Genomic DNA, 14928 nt, shown 5'->3' with positions numbered 1-14928 from the left:
GGATCGAAGGGGAGTATTTTGCTTTATTATTTCTTCTACTTTAAACCTTCGAAAAAATCGATTTTCTGTTACATTTCCTTGAAGAATGTGGTGTGAAAAATATATACAAAATTTAATGTTCCAACTTTTGTTTTTTTCAAATTTTTTTAATCGATGAAAACAGTACGAATCTTTAAACACGTTTTTCTTAACTGTATTTCTTAATTGATTTCGATATCTATTTGACCGATAAGCACAAAATTTATTGTGCATTTTCAGCACTCATATCTTTATAGCTCGTACTAATCAAATGAATATTTTGTTTTTTTCATATTTCTTTAATCGACGAAAATAAGAAGAAACATTAAACATTGGTAATTGAACTTCAATATGTTACCACTTTTTTAATCATTGATTTTTTATTTTTATTTTAGTACCTGCTATACTCAGACTCGTTCTAATTAAGAATCCAATTTCAGTTTTCACATAAGTGTATTGCTCAGTATGTATTGCTCATAAGTATTCGAACGACTTCATAAGTTCGGAAAAGTACTGGTTCTATGATGCTAACTGGTATTTATTGATTGCATTTAACTTATATTACAATTGCACGGTAAAATTGAGTATGTAATAATAATAATGACTGCATTTTTAACAATAATTTGATCTTAATTTCTATCGAAACGATTTTCGCCAATATGTCCACCCTATGTACGGATGACAAGTTTGCAGATTCTGGACATTCGTTGAATTAATTTCATTAATGTTTCCGTCAATATTTCATCCCAGGTTTTCTATAACTTCCGCTACACGTCTTCTTTGTTCTTTTTGAGGATACCAGCTAGTTGCTGTACGATGGACTTTACTTTTGATTATCGAAATTTTTATGTGCGACTCTCTGAATTTATTCAACTTGATAAAAAAATAATTCCTGCAAAAAGAGAAGTCAATAGGAGAATGAGTAAGGGTATCACAATCGATTTAAAGTTTGGGAATTTCAGTAATTTTACTCCAATCCTATCTGTAACTCTATTTTCAAATTTCGGTAAAAGAAGTGTTATTGTCTAATAAAAGTGTCATTTAATTATAACAATTACCTTAGAGGCAACTATTAAGAGCTCATAGAACTAATGATCATTTTTCTGAGCAGAACTCCACCTACGATAATTTTTCGAAATGAATTTCTCTTAAGTAATGAGGTGAAACTAGGAATTCAAAGTATTTATATTTTTTTAATCTATATCTTAGCTTGGATTCGCACCACCGTACCAGCAATAGCACCATTAGATTAGATTTAGATTTTTTAAATAATTTATATCAATACAAACACATAGATCATGCAATAAGGAATGCAACACTTCAAAAATTCTGCAATCAATTATGGTATTTGTCACCAGAGAATACAGCATTATCTTTTTTATATATATAGGATATTTCTGCAGAAATGGAGAAAAAAATGTTTCGAGCTCTTGAAAACGAATGTCAGTAAAATTTAAAGAAATTAATTATCCATACAAAAGACGTAAAATATTATACAAATGTTACTATTGATAATTTCATTTCTACCCAAACGTTAAAATTTGTTTCTCGGTTTCAAATAAATATAGATTTTTTACGTAAAGTCACAGCGTCATGGGAAACAGGATAATTATAATGATGAGATACAAATTGTTCATAATTTACAACTAATCAACGATGTGGAGGAACGAGCTATTTAACTAATGAAAGAATATAGGGACTGTATTGAAAAAGAAAAACAGGATATCCTACAAATTGTAACAGAATATAAACAGCGTTATAGACAAACAAACACTAAGTCAAAGGTAAATATTTGAAAAGTTTTTTTAATGTCTTGTACCTCTTTCTTTTACATGCAAGCTAAATTTGACTTTATACTCGGTAATCAAAATTTGAGATAAAATAAGCGATTGTCAGTGAAGATTAGTCATGGTAACAACTAAAGTAAACATAAACAAAATTATTGAAAAATTTTATTTTTATGTTCTCTGAGATTATATTATTTTCGTGCGAAATCATACGACACTAAATATTCCATTTATCGTTTAAACAAATTCTTGTAATATTTAATAAGTAACTTTCTTCTGCGACAATACATTATAATTATTCAGATTTTAGTCTAAATTGACTGTACTAATCAAATAACGTGATAAAATTGGTATTTTCCCATCTTTAAAGAAATTTAATTTTTTTTACAGAAACAAAGCCGTTGTGGTAAGTCCTTTTGTTATTCAGTCGACTTTATTTTTTGTAGAAATTATTTTCCCCCAAAATGTTATTACATTTAAATAAATAAATCGAAGGTGTCGCACGATCAAAATTCTGATAAAAATTTTTGACCAAAAGTAACTCCACCCTACTGTATGTCGAATATCTGCAACACAATTTTAAGGTGTTTTTGGAGTTATTATCTTCTAAGAAAATAAATTTCCGACGAAAGAAAATTTCATGACTTTTTAGTATCCCGCGGTATGTCTTTTTCACTATTCTTCAATTAATTTGGACTAAATCTTCTGTTCTTTCTCCCGCAAAACAGTACCAAATCATGACACTGACTCCGCATGCTTAATTGTAGACACTATAATCGTTCGTCGTTTTTAACCGAAGATTTCGAATTTTGATTTCTCGGTCCAGAGAACTTGTTTCCAATCTTCTTCTAACCAATTTTCATGTTCTCTTGTGCAATGAAGTCGTTTTTGTTTTAATTTTCTTTCCGGAAATACGGTGTTTTCGGAGTTCACGTTCCGAAAGAACCTACTTTATTTAAACAGCGTTTCACTGTTGCAACAGAGTTTCATTTCTCTACAAATTTAATTCCCGAGTAATTTCGGGTACAGTACACGTCTTCTATTACTCTTACTTTATATTGATTATCTCGATCATCCTAACTAGATTTTACAGATAATACCATTGTTTATATTACTGGTGATATTCTTCTTAACGATATTCCACGTTGTTGAAAATTTTTAATCTACTGGTTATAAAACCCGATAAAAAGTTTTGTAACTTTTGACATATCTCGAATGTTATTAAAACAAAATTTAAACAACAAATGACTCGAAAAACACTACACCAGCATTTATAAGATCCATTTTAGGGACTTCCCTAAATACAGGGTGTCCCGTAACTGGTGGTACAAGCGAGTAGGGGGTGTTTCTATGTAGAAAATCTGAATCGAAAATATAGAATACAATTTTGTTATATGACTCTTTATTCCCAAAAAAAATAAGTTTGAAAATTTGTCGAGTACGCGTGTATTTGATTTAGCTTCAGTGATTGTATGCAGTGATGACATGACGAGCGTTGAACAATTAAAACAAAAAATAATTATAGTGTTTGAATAATTAAAATTGCACAACACATTAGAAAACGTTCGATGCAATTTAATGAGAGCACAGTTATGTTCGCAACAACGTGGACATCACTTCCAACAGTTCATAAATTAAACGAATTCTGGAAATCTGTTCATCGATCGATTGACAATGTTTACAAACAAGAATGGAGGTGGTCTACAATGAAATCCGTCGAGCTGAAGCTGGTCCAAGTGCATGTGTACTCGACAAATTTTCAAATTTATTTTTTTCGAAAATAAAGAGTCATATGAAAAAATTTTATTCTACATTTTCGATTCAATTTTTCACGTAGAATCACACCATACTTGTACCACCAGTTACGGGACACAATGTATAACAAATTTGAACAAACATATCAGTAAAATCGTAAAAATAAACCATCGGTGCAAGTACTCATGGTTGACGAGCACAGGATGATAGCAAACATCCGCATCCGTAGGGCATTCGCAAGTACTCCAAACTATATTAGGTCATAAATGTTGTAGTATACATCTATGATACATTTAATATTACAGAAATAACTCTTATTTTCCAAGACACAAAGTGTTTTCTAGTAGAACTAGTACTTTTCCGAACTTGTGAAATCGTTCGAATACTTATGAGTGATACTGTACACATATAAAGTGAAAACTGAAACTAGTAACATTTGTATAATGTTTTACGTCTTTTGTATGGATAATTAATTTCTTTACATTTTGCTGACATTCGTTTTCAAGAGTTCGAAACATTTTTTTCTTCATTTCTGCAGAAATATCCGGGTCAAAAAAAGATAATGCTGTATTCTCTGGTGACAAATACCATAATAGATTGCAGAATTTTTGAAGTGTTGCATTCCTTATTGCTTGATCTATGTGTTTGTATTGATATAAATTATTTAAAAAATCTAAATCTAATCTAATGGTGCTATTGCTGTTACGGTGGTGCGAATCCAAGCTAAAATGTAGATTAAAAAAATACAAATACTTTGAATTCCCAGTTTCACCTCATTACTTGAGAGAAATTCATTTCGAAAAATATACATTTTTATATACACTTTTATATACATTATGTTATAATTAAATAACACTTTTTTTTAAATAATAACTACTTCTTTAACCGATATTTGAAAATAGAGTTACAGATAGGATTGAAGTAAACATTTGCAGGAATTATTTTTTTATCATGTTCAATAAATCTAGAGGATCGCTCATAAAAATTTCAATAATCAAAAATAAGATCCAAACTAATGAACACAGAAAAACACGTGTTAGCCCTTTGAAATGCGAAAAAAACGAAATTCAACGCGTCTCAAAAATAGTATTTAATTTAAAATTTTAAATTCAACAATTAGGTAGAGACAGAGTTGGGCAAATTTTATTCGCGAATAACGAATACAAATATTTGATACTCGTAGGTAGAATTCTTCCCAGAAAAATGATTTTTATGGTGACAAATACCATAATTGATTGCAGAATTTTTGAAGTGTTGTATTACTTATTGCTTGATCTATGTGTTTGTATTGATATAAATTATTTAAAAATTCTAAATCTAATCTAATGGTGCTACTGCTGGTACGGTGGTGCGAATCCAAGCTAAGATATAGATTAAAAAAATATAGATACTTTGAATTCCTAGTTTCACCTCATTACTTAAGAGAAATTCATTTCGAAAAATTACCGTAGGTGGAGTTCTGTTCAGAAAAATGATCATTAGTTCTATGAGCTCTTTATAGTTGCCTTTAAGGTAATTGTTATAATTAAATGACACTTTTATTAAATAATAACAACTTCTTTTATCAAAATTTGAAAATAGAGTTACAGATAGGATTCGAGTAAAATTATTGAAGTTCCCAAACTTTAAATCAATTGTGATACCCTTACTCATTCTTTTATTGATTTCTCCTTTTGCAGGAATTATTTTTTTATCAAGTTGAATAAATTCAGAGGGTCGCACATAAAAATTTTGATAATCAAAAATAAGGTCCATCGTACAGCAACTAGCTGGTATTCTCAAAAAGAACAAAGAAAACGTGTAGCAGAAGTTACAGAAAATCTGGGACAAAATATCGACGGAAACATTAATGAAATTAATTCAACGAATGTCCAGAATCTGCAAAGTTGTCATCCGTGCAAAGGGTGGACATATTGACGAAAATCGTTTCGATAGAAATTAAGATCAAATTATTGTTAAAAATGCTGTCATTATTATTATTACATACTCAATTTTACCGTGAAATTGTAATATAAGTTAAACGCAATCAATAAATACCAGTTAGCATCGTAGAACCAGTACTTTTCCGAACTTATGAAGTCGTTCGAATACTTATGAGGAATACATACTGAGCAATACACTTATGTGAAAACTGAAATTGGATTCTTCATTAGAACGAGTCTGCGTATAGCAGGTACTAAAACAAAAATAAAAAGTCAATGATTAAAAAAGTGCTAAGATACTGAAGTTCAATTATTAATTTGTAATGTTTCTTCTTATTTTCGTCGATTAAAGAAATATGAAAAAAACAAAATATTCATTTGATTAGTACGGGCTATAAAGATATGAGTGCTAAAAATGCACAACAAATTTTGTGCTTATCGGTCAAATAGTTATCGATATCAATTAAGAAATACAGATAAAAAAAACGTGTTTAAAAATTTGTACAAAATTTGTAAAAGAGTAAAAAAAACAAAAGTTGGAACATTAAATTTTGCATATATTTTTCACACCACATTCTTCAAGGAAATCATACAGAAAATCGATTTTTTCGAAGGTTTAAAGTAGAAGAAATAATAAAGTAGAATACTCCCCTTCGATCCTATAGTTTGGGATCATATTTAGAAGTACAAAAGTAAATCTACAAACAGATAGTAATCATTAAATTTTAAACAAGATTTTCCTAAATAATGATTATAAGTAAAATAACCTCCGCGGTAATATAGAAAATTGAAAGATTAAATATTTACATATTAATACGAAGTTTGAGCAATCATACTTTACTATAAGTGTTATCGTACACATAAATTAGAGCTGACAGTGAATTAAGATAAATAAATAATTTATATAAAAATCATATTAGATTGCAAATATTCACGCATAATTTTGCATTACGTTATAGCTTTAGCGTACTGTTATATGCGAATACAGAAGAAACAACATAAAAAGAATAAAAAAAAATGGAAGATTCATTACATTACAGCCCTAAATTATCAAAACAGGAGAGATGTTGAGATGGGCCATGATCTAAAGAAAGTTAGAAAACACTAGGTTAAACGCTTGTTGTCTTCCCGTAGATTCATTTTTATATTTCTAAATATGATTCAAAACTGAAGGATCAAAATTTTAATAAAGGTTTTATTAATACTGTTTATTCAAACTAAGATTAGACTTCTTTTACGAAATATTTATAATTTTATTAAAAATGAAAAAAGTAAAATAATATTTTTAACAATATTGATTTATATTCCGGTACGCTAATTTTCATAAAGAAGTGAAAACTTTCCGACTCTACAAATGCAATTGGAGACTGATCGATGTTCATATGCAGTAGAATTTCAATAGTCTGCCGTAATGCGAGTAGAAATGATTAATTCTTTGCGCTTCATCAGCATCCCCTGCTCAACATATAGATTTATGACAGTTATTGTCATATTTTAGTGTTCACAAATCCACTTCCTTAGTTTCACATCATTTTCAATGCATCTGTTATGAATATTTTTGTATCCTTCTAATACATAGTGCAATATTATCCGAATTTAAGAAGATAAATCCGTTTATATTATAACTTAGGTGGGGAGAATGACCCCTCTGCTTAAGATGGTATTCTACCGTATTATTTGTTCTGCCGCAAACCTTTAAAAAATCGATCTGTTGTGATATCTTCTTGAAGAATATAATATGTGCAAAATCCAATATCTAAATTCCTCGTTTCTTTCATATTTATTTAATTCACAAATATAGTAAAAAACTTTAAACATATTTTTTTCAAAACTATATTGTTTTAACTAATTTTCATGATATTTTTACACTTTTTGACTGATTGATACAAGATTTAGTGTGCATTTGCAGCACACATATCATTACAGCTCATACTAAAATTAATTGATTATTTTGTTTCTTTAATATTTTTCTAGTTCGCGAAAGTAAGAGAAAGCATCACAAAATTGATAATTAAACTTCAAAATGTTACCATTTTTTTAATCATTGACTATCTATTTTTAGTTTAGTAGAATAGTCAGACTCATTCCTAATTAAGAACTTATTTTGAATTTTGATTTCAAATGTATATGTAGAGTGGCTGTAATTATGGAAACCATAAGACAACGTTCTTTTTACCTTGACTACGTTCTAGAACATGCATAATTATCAATTGTTATTATATTTCACTTTGATCAAACTTGTACATATTTCATAAATATCAATAATCACGTGTGAGATATTTAGATAAAGAAGGTCGTATAATTCCTTGCCAAGAAGTGATTAAAGAGGTCCTAAAAATACCCGAGCATTGATCAACAAATATCGAATGTATGAATGGAATATAATCTATAATATAACCTCGTTCGTTGCCGATAAACGACTCCACGTCAAAGCACAAAAGCATAGGACAAACAGTGGCTATCCACACATTCGGGCAAATGCTACACCGATACTTGGCAAGTAGGTTTTGTCCAATATATGGATCTTGGTTTCTCAGCTACTTGCCAAACGTCGAAGATTTCCCGTCGTCGTCTATAAACGACTATGCATCAAAGCACAGGAATATTTGACAAATAGCGTACAATACATTAACCCCATAACACTCATGCCCGAGTCTGGCTGCTTTGAAAAACAATATTTGTTTAATTTAACAGTTTAAGGGGTAACGATACTTGTTTTCCTTCAAATTATACGTTAGATACAAGATTGTAATTAACAAAAACCGCATTTTTATGTAGCTTAGAAACAAGTCCAATACATAAAACTGATCATTCTTGGAAAAATATGAGCGTTAAGGGGTTAAACCTGCAAATTCGTGAATTTTGAATAGCGTATTATATTATACAGGGTGTTCGGCCACACCTGGGAAAAATTTTAGTGAGGGATTCTAGAGGCCAAAATAAGACGAAAATCAAGAATACCAATTTGTTGATGAAGGCTTCGTTAAAAAGTTATTAACAATTAAATTCAAAAATTTCAAATCGTTTTGGAAAAATTATTTTCGTTTGCAGGGGTCAATTACAATCATTTTTAGTGAATACACATACCTCTGAAATCCTATCCATTTTTGAGAAAAAAAATCGAGAAAGTACTGAAATTTTTAGACGAAATTAAAAACTGTCAAATCATACTAAAAAAATTATTTTCGGTTGCGGGGGTCAATTACAATCATTTTTGGTCATTACACATACTCCCGAAATCCTACACATTTCCCAGAAAAAAAATTCCTTATCGAAAACCTAATTCGATGCCTAAATTTTTCGGCGAAAAAAAAAATTTCAAATCGTTCTGAAAAAATTATTTTCGGTTACAGGGGTCAATTACAATCATTTTTGGTGAATAGACATACCTTCGAAATCCTACCCACTTTCTAAAAAAAAATTCTAGAAGGTGTGAAATTTTTCGACGGAAAAGAAAAATTTCAAATCGTTCTGGAAAAATTATTTTCGGTCACGAGGGTCAATTACAATCATTTTTGGTGAATAGACATATCCCCGAAATTCTGCGCATTTTTGAGACAAAAATTCAGAAAGGGCGGAACTTTAAACGTTAATAACTTTTTATCGAAGTCTCCATCAACAAATTGATATTCTTGATTTTCGTCCTATTTTGGCCTCTAGAATCCCCTATTAAAATTTTTCCCAGGGGATGACCGAACACCCAGTATAATAATAGCTTTAAAAGATATCAGAAAATATTAAGTCTAGAAATGAATTCCCAATCCTTGCATTAAATTATCTATAACATAAGTGTGGAAGCTTAAAAGTTTATAAATAACAGTACTTCTTCGAATCCCCACGATGATTAATGTTCTTTTATACGTCTTAAAGTGTATTTAACGATTAAGTATGTACAATAGTTTTCAATTGTCGGTGTTACAATTGCCCTCGACCGTACTTATGAACTTTAATTATAAATTTTCATTAATGGCACACTCAGTATCAATGTTTTTTTATGCAACACCAAATTAAAGATTTGAAACAAGAAAATAGAATTATATTTGCTAAAAGAGCATAAAATTACAATTTTTAAGTAGTAAGAAAAGTTAATTTCCATTAAAAGTTATTTTACATTATACAGGGTGTCTCAAAATCGATGATACAACCGAAAAGGCGGTGATTCTACATGAAAAAATAAATCGAAAATAAAGAATGAAATTTTTTCATTTGAGGTTTCATTGTCGAGAAAATCAATTGTGGCAAAAAATAGGGCATGTAATTTATTTATTAAACTAACTTAATTGATATAAGAATTGTTGAAAAATTAGCCATTGTGCTGTATACACAACTGTACTCTCTGAATTAGATTTATATGAACACATTTTAATGTATTCTGGATCTTTAATTCTTCAAATGCCAAATGATTCTCGCTTTTAATTGAAGAATGCATAAAATATTCTTCTTATGCTCGTTTGTTTCAACGTCACCCCATAGATGAAAATCTACGGGTGTTAAATCTGGGGACCATGGTTAGTCAAAATCGAAAATAATAACATACTAAGACAACAAATAAAATTGTGTTCAGTAAATCATGTCATGAGTATACAGAATTGCAAAAAACATTATAAAAGTCTGTATCGAAATTTATCTAAGGCATAGTTAGAATATTCACAGTTGATTTGCTCAACAACGAAACCTCAAATGAAAAAATATTATTCTTTACTTTCGATTTGTTTTTTCATGTAGAATCACCCCCTTTTCGGTTGTATCACCGATTTTGAGACACCCTGTATACCTGAAATTTGTTTTAATATTTGTTATACAGGGTGTCCAAAAAGGTCGGGACCAAATTTAAACTGTGTGTTACTGAGGTCAAATAGATAAAAAAAGTTCATATAAATTTATGTCTGAAAATACTTTATTGAAAAGATCCAAGCTTTTAAAGATATTTATGATTTATTGTGGTGGTTATAAGAAATGTTCGAAAATTCATCCGTCTGTATGAATGCAGGCTTTCATTCGTCGAATTAGTGATTGTCGATCAAATATTCCATTTGTATTGGAAATAATAAGTGAATACATTTATGAATACATTTCCAAAATTAATTTTCTGTTTTTATCGTATTGTAAGGTAAATTTTGCCCGAAAAATCTGTACATACTTATATCTTTTCAGTAACGCATTTTCAGGTATAAATTCAGACGAACTCTTTTTATCCATTTGACCTCAATAACACGTAGTACAAGCTTGGTCCCAACCTTTTTGAACACCCTGTATATTTTGAGATATTTGCAGTGTTACAACCATCATCATACAACCTCCTCTACTCCATCGAACTATTGAATATTTCTATTCCTACACACATAAAACTGATATGGAAATCAACCTGTCAATAAAATTCTAAAATAATAAATTAGTTCAAGAATGATTAAATTTGAGTCGAAAGTCCGAAAGAACAATTAAAATTCAATTCTGACCCGCTGTGCGTTGAAGTGCTCATGAAACTGTGAAAAAACCATAAAAATCATAGTTTTTTTATTTACTTCCGTAAATAATGGGAATTTTGAAAAATACTTCAGATAAAAGTTGTAGACTTCATCAAAATACACATTTTATGTCCTATTGATTTTTGTCATAAAGATAATACTTTCTGAGAAAAATGATAGGTAATTCACTATGGAGCCACCCTCGATTGCAATGTCCTTTACATAAGTTATCAGAACTATTTTTTAGTTTTCATGATATTGTTCTATCCGCTTTGTTTTCGTTTTTTAGAACAAACAGGTTTATTTATTAGTTTATATGAGGTTGTTTCACTTCTTCTATAACGAACAGTCGTTTAATATATTGTTTAAGTGTAGGTATAGGTTTAGGTCTGGGTTAAGTTTGGATTATTCCTTTTGGGGATGAAGCTTCCCGCAAAGGGTGGATCTCGCTACGCGTGGAAAGTTAAAAATCTAATGATACAGAGAACATGTGGACGAGGGAGGAGCTTTGCTGTATCCCTTTCTAGCATTAACTAATGAAATTAACAATAAAACTTGATTTGTGTTGGATGAGATATAGGAACTTTTGAGCATTTAATATCGTTTTTCTCAAAAACTGTTGTCTTTATGACAAAAATCAATAGGACATAAAACGTGTATTTTGATGAGGTTTACAAGTTTTATCTGAAGTATTTTTCAAAATTCCCATTATTTACGGAAATAAATAAAAAACTATAATTTTTATGATTTTTCATGGTTTCCGTTATGAAAATCAAATTTGCACCAATTTTCACTATCATACTCGTAATCAAAATATATACCTATCAAAATACGTAAGAATCTAGAGTATAAAAAAAATCGGAAATATATTCTTTTTCGGAAGTATATTCAAACGATGAGAAATAACAAGTAAAAAATAAATTGATCTTATAATTCTGACCAATAATGTCAATATGACGACTGAAGGTTGGAAGAAATATACCCAACCAATCGCATCACCAAAGTTGCAATAACATTTAGCAAATAAACAATTTATGTGAAACATAATTTTTAGTTCTGATAACATATGTAAAGGTCATTGCATTCAAGGGTGGCTCCGTATAAGTGAATAATTACCTATCATTTTTTTCAGAAAGTATTATCTTTATGACAAAAATCAATAGGGCGTAAAACGTGTATTTTGATGAGGTCTACAACTTTTATCTGAAGTATTTTTCAAAATTCCCATTACTTACGGAAGTAAATAAAAAAATATCGGAAGATTATCCAAAAAATAATACGATAATAAGTTCCAAAGGCTTGGTGCCGACGATTAAAAATCTATCTCGAGTGATCGTCAAACCTGTCAGACATCTACCTGTGGGGTAGGCAGGCGGCATCGCTCCGTTATACCGCGCGTTAGCCTCGATCGCGGCGGAGATCGGCGGCGACTCATAGCCGCCGTAGACAGCATTCGCATTATCGTAGCAGAAGTAGTGTTGCTGCTGATAAAAGTGACCCCCTCCCGCGTAAGCCTCGACGTAGTTGCAGCAGTCCATCTCTGCGACAAAAGGCGGTCCTTATCGCGGCGCAAAGAACGACTTCTCCGCTCGGTCTCACCTGCTTATCAGCCCGCAGCTCGCGCGCAAATACCACCGCGCGCGGGCTTCTGGCGGATATAAACACGGACAAAACTCTTTACCCAAGTGCACGCTCGAGTTCTAAGTAGTCTCTTGTGATTTGGAAGAATCGCGAAATTGGCCCCTTCTTCGTTTCGTTTCTTTTCTTTCTCTATTTATTTATCTTCCGTCTCGTCCGTCGTATCTCCCTATTCGCTTCTCTATCCTCGCTCCTCCCGCCGTTCTATCGAATCAAATTAACGCAGGAAGAGCACGTAAGGGAAGGGTGCATCGAGTGGCGTTCGATCGGCCTGACGCATTCCGTCGGGAAGACCCAGCGTTTGTAATTCCGTCACCCGTGGCGTCATCGTCGTCCCCAACGACGTCGTCCTTGTCCTCTTGGTCGTCATCGTTGTCCTCGGCGGCCGTGGCCACCGGTCCAAACCGTCGACTGCGGCACGGTAGCCAGCCTACTAACTATAGCTACGCCGATCGCGTCTCCAGGGCCACACGAGCCGCCGATTCCGCGTTGCATGCAATTCGACGTATCCGACCAGCCGCGTCATGGTAACTGCACCGGGGGACAAGATCGATGCTCGAAGCTTTTCCTCTTCCTCCAACGGCGTTCTCGCTCTCGTTTTTTCCGCCTCTAATCGGCTCGGCGACCACGCACCTATGAAACTCTCCTTTGTTAATCCGAATCCCTCGCTTGTTATCGACTCGAGCTATAACTTTCTGGTACGCTCGTCTCATATCACTTTTTCCTATATCGATAAAACGAACAATTACTCTCTTTCGACTTCTTCGGCTCCCGGGACCTGAAATTCGTCAACAACTCGCTCGAGTCTAGAACCGATCGAAACCATTCCCCTTTACGCGTCGACGAAGATAACGTTAATCGTCACTTGGATCGTGCCGAATAAATAACGTTTAATACACAAATCGTTATAATCCGCAATGTTTAGTTAATCGTTCACTTGGACGTATTTAAATCGGAACGTGTCGCGCCGAGCGAACCGATCGTCCTCAATTCGTAATGCAGTTTTTCACGCCGCACATTCGTACTTTTCCCTCTCCCCGCGGTTTCGTACAACCCTCGTCGACCCCGTTCATTATTTTTCTAATCGTTCCGCAGGATGATCCCCCGTTCGAAACATCCTCACTGCTCCAACACTTGGATCGGATCGAACGGTCGTCCTTTTAACTCGATTATTTACTCCCTCGATCCGTCCCGTGCATTCTGCGGCCTGTTTGCTAAGGTGTCTTTTCACCGCGGTATTTACACGGCCGTTTAACCCTGACAAACGCGAACCCGAACAGAGCCGTTCGGATCGAACTCATCGTCGACGATTCATGATGCAATATCGTGTGTACTGTTTCTATTTTGTTCTGTGATATTCAAATGGTTAGCTGGGATCACCCTTAGGAACACTGTTCCGGCGCACGGACGTTGTTCGACTGTCGTTCCTTCCAGTCTGCTGTTTACCGTCGCGATCCGCCGTCCGGCGTCTCGTGCGCGCATCCAGCGACCTATTTACGCGGCCGTCTCTCGGTATCTGGCTTTCGTAGAAGAGGCGCGCGTGCCGCGCACGGGAACCGCAGGCCGCGCACGGGAGACCCGCGTTCCTTCGTCGCGGTGCACTCCGGTCGCACTGATTTCACGGGCGGCAGCACCGTGCACGTCGACGAATTTACGTGCGTTTCGTCATCGACGAATCCGACGTCGGTGCTCCAGGGAGGAGGAAGAGGGTCGAGCCAGAGGGAGGCTTCTCCCCACCCTCGACGAGGTGGACGTCGAGCCACGAGGAGACGAGAACCGTTTTGCCTCCGTCTCGCCCTCTGCGCGGGATAAAGAAACCCTTCCGCCGTCTATCGATTCGTCGTCGTTTCCTCCTTGATCCTTCTGAATCTTTCTCGGGATTGAACGAAGGTTTCCCGTCGGCGCGACGGTCGAACGTTGGACTCGTTTCGGAAGCTGATCGATGTACCGTGTTATTTTTGCCCCCGTTCCCTCCACTGCGGCCCTCATCGATTACCCCCAAGTTTAAACGGAACGCAGTTTGGACGATCCGGTTAAACGGATCGTTCGGCTCAACGGTGGCGCAGGATTGAGGTTGTTTCCTGAATTCTAACTACTATGCACTCCAACAATCGATGATTACTACTCCCAATTACCCTGTTCAACTTTTAATCGTACAATTTTGCTGCTCGACACGGTCATCGAACCTTTCGTTGCTGCGATTCCGCAACGCATTGATTCGCCAGTTTAAATCCTATTACTGTTTCGACGCGGTCGTCGAACTATAACGATTCTATAAACGTTCGAAATCGTCTCGTTGCATGCAATCTTCGAAGTATCTCTGTCGTTTTGTCGAACAGTCGA

General features: G+C 33.8%; 1 protein-coding gene across 3 annotated transcripts in view; it reads right to left on the bottom strand.

Annotated features, from left to right (window-relative positions):
• LOC143350303 (uncharacterized) overlaps window positions 1-13341 on the bottom strand; it is a 51575-nt gene extending 38234 nt beyond the window's left edge. For 2 of the 3 annotated variants that reach the window (XM_076782321.1, XM_076782320.1), the window contains exon 1: window positions 12305-13341. In XM_076782321.1, the coding sequence (XP_076638436.1) occupies window positions 12305-12485 (181 nt within the window). In that variant the 5' untranslated portion in view covers window positions 12486-13341. The remainder of the gene's footprint in view (window positions 1-12304) is intronic. The other variant, XM_076782319.1, reaches the window with a different exon arrangement.
• Window positions 13342-14928: the final 1587 nt, after the last annotated feature.

Source organism: Colletes latitarsis, chromosome 14, assembly GCF_051014445.1.
Source record: "Colletes latitarsis isolate SP2378_abdomen chromosome 14, iyColLati1, whole genome shotgun sequence".
Lineage (NCBI taxonomy): Eukaryota > Metazoa > Arthropoda > Insecta > Hymenoptera > Colletidae > Colletes > Colletes latitarsis.
The sequence above is the reverse complement of the archived record's forward strand: the minus strand, read 5'-3'. Positions and strand labels throughout refer to the sequence as shown.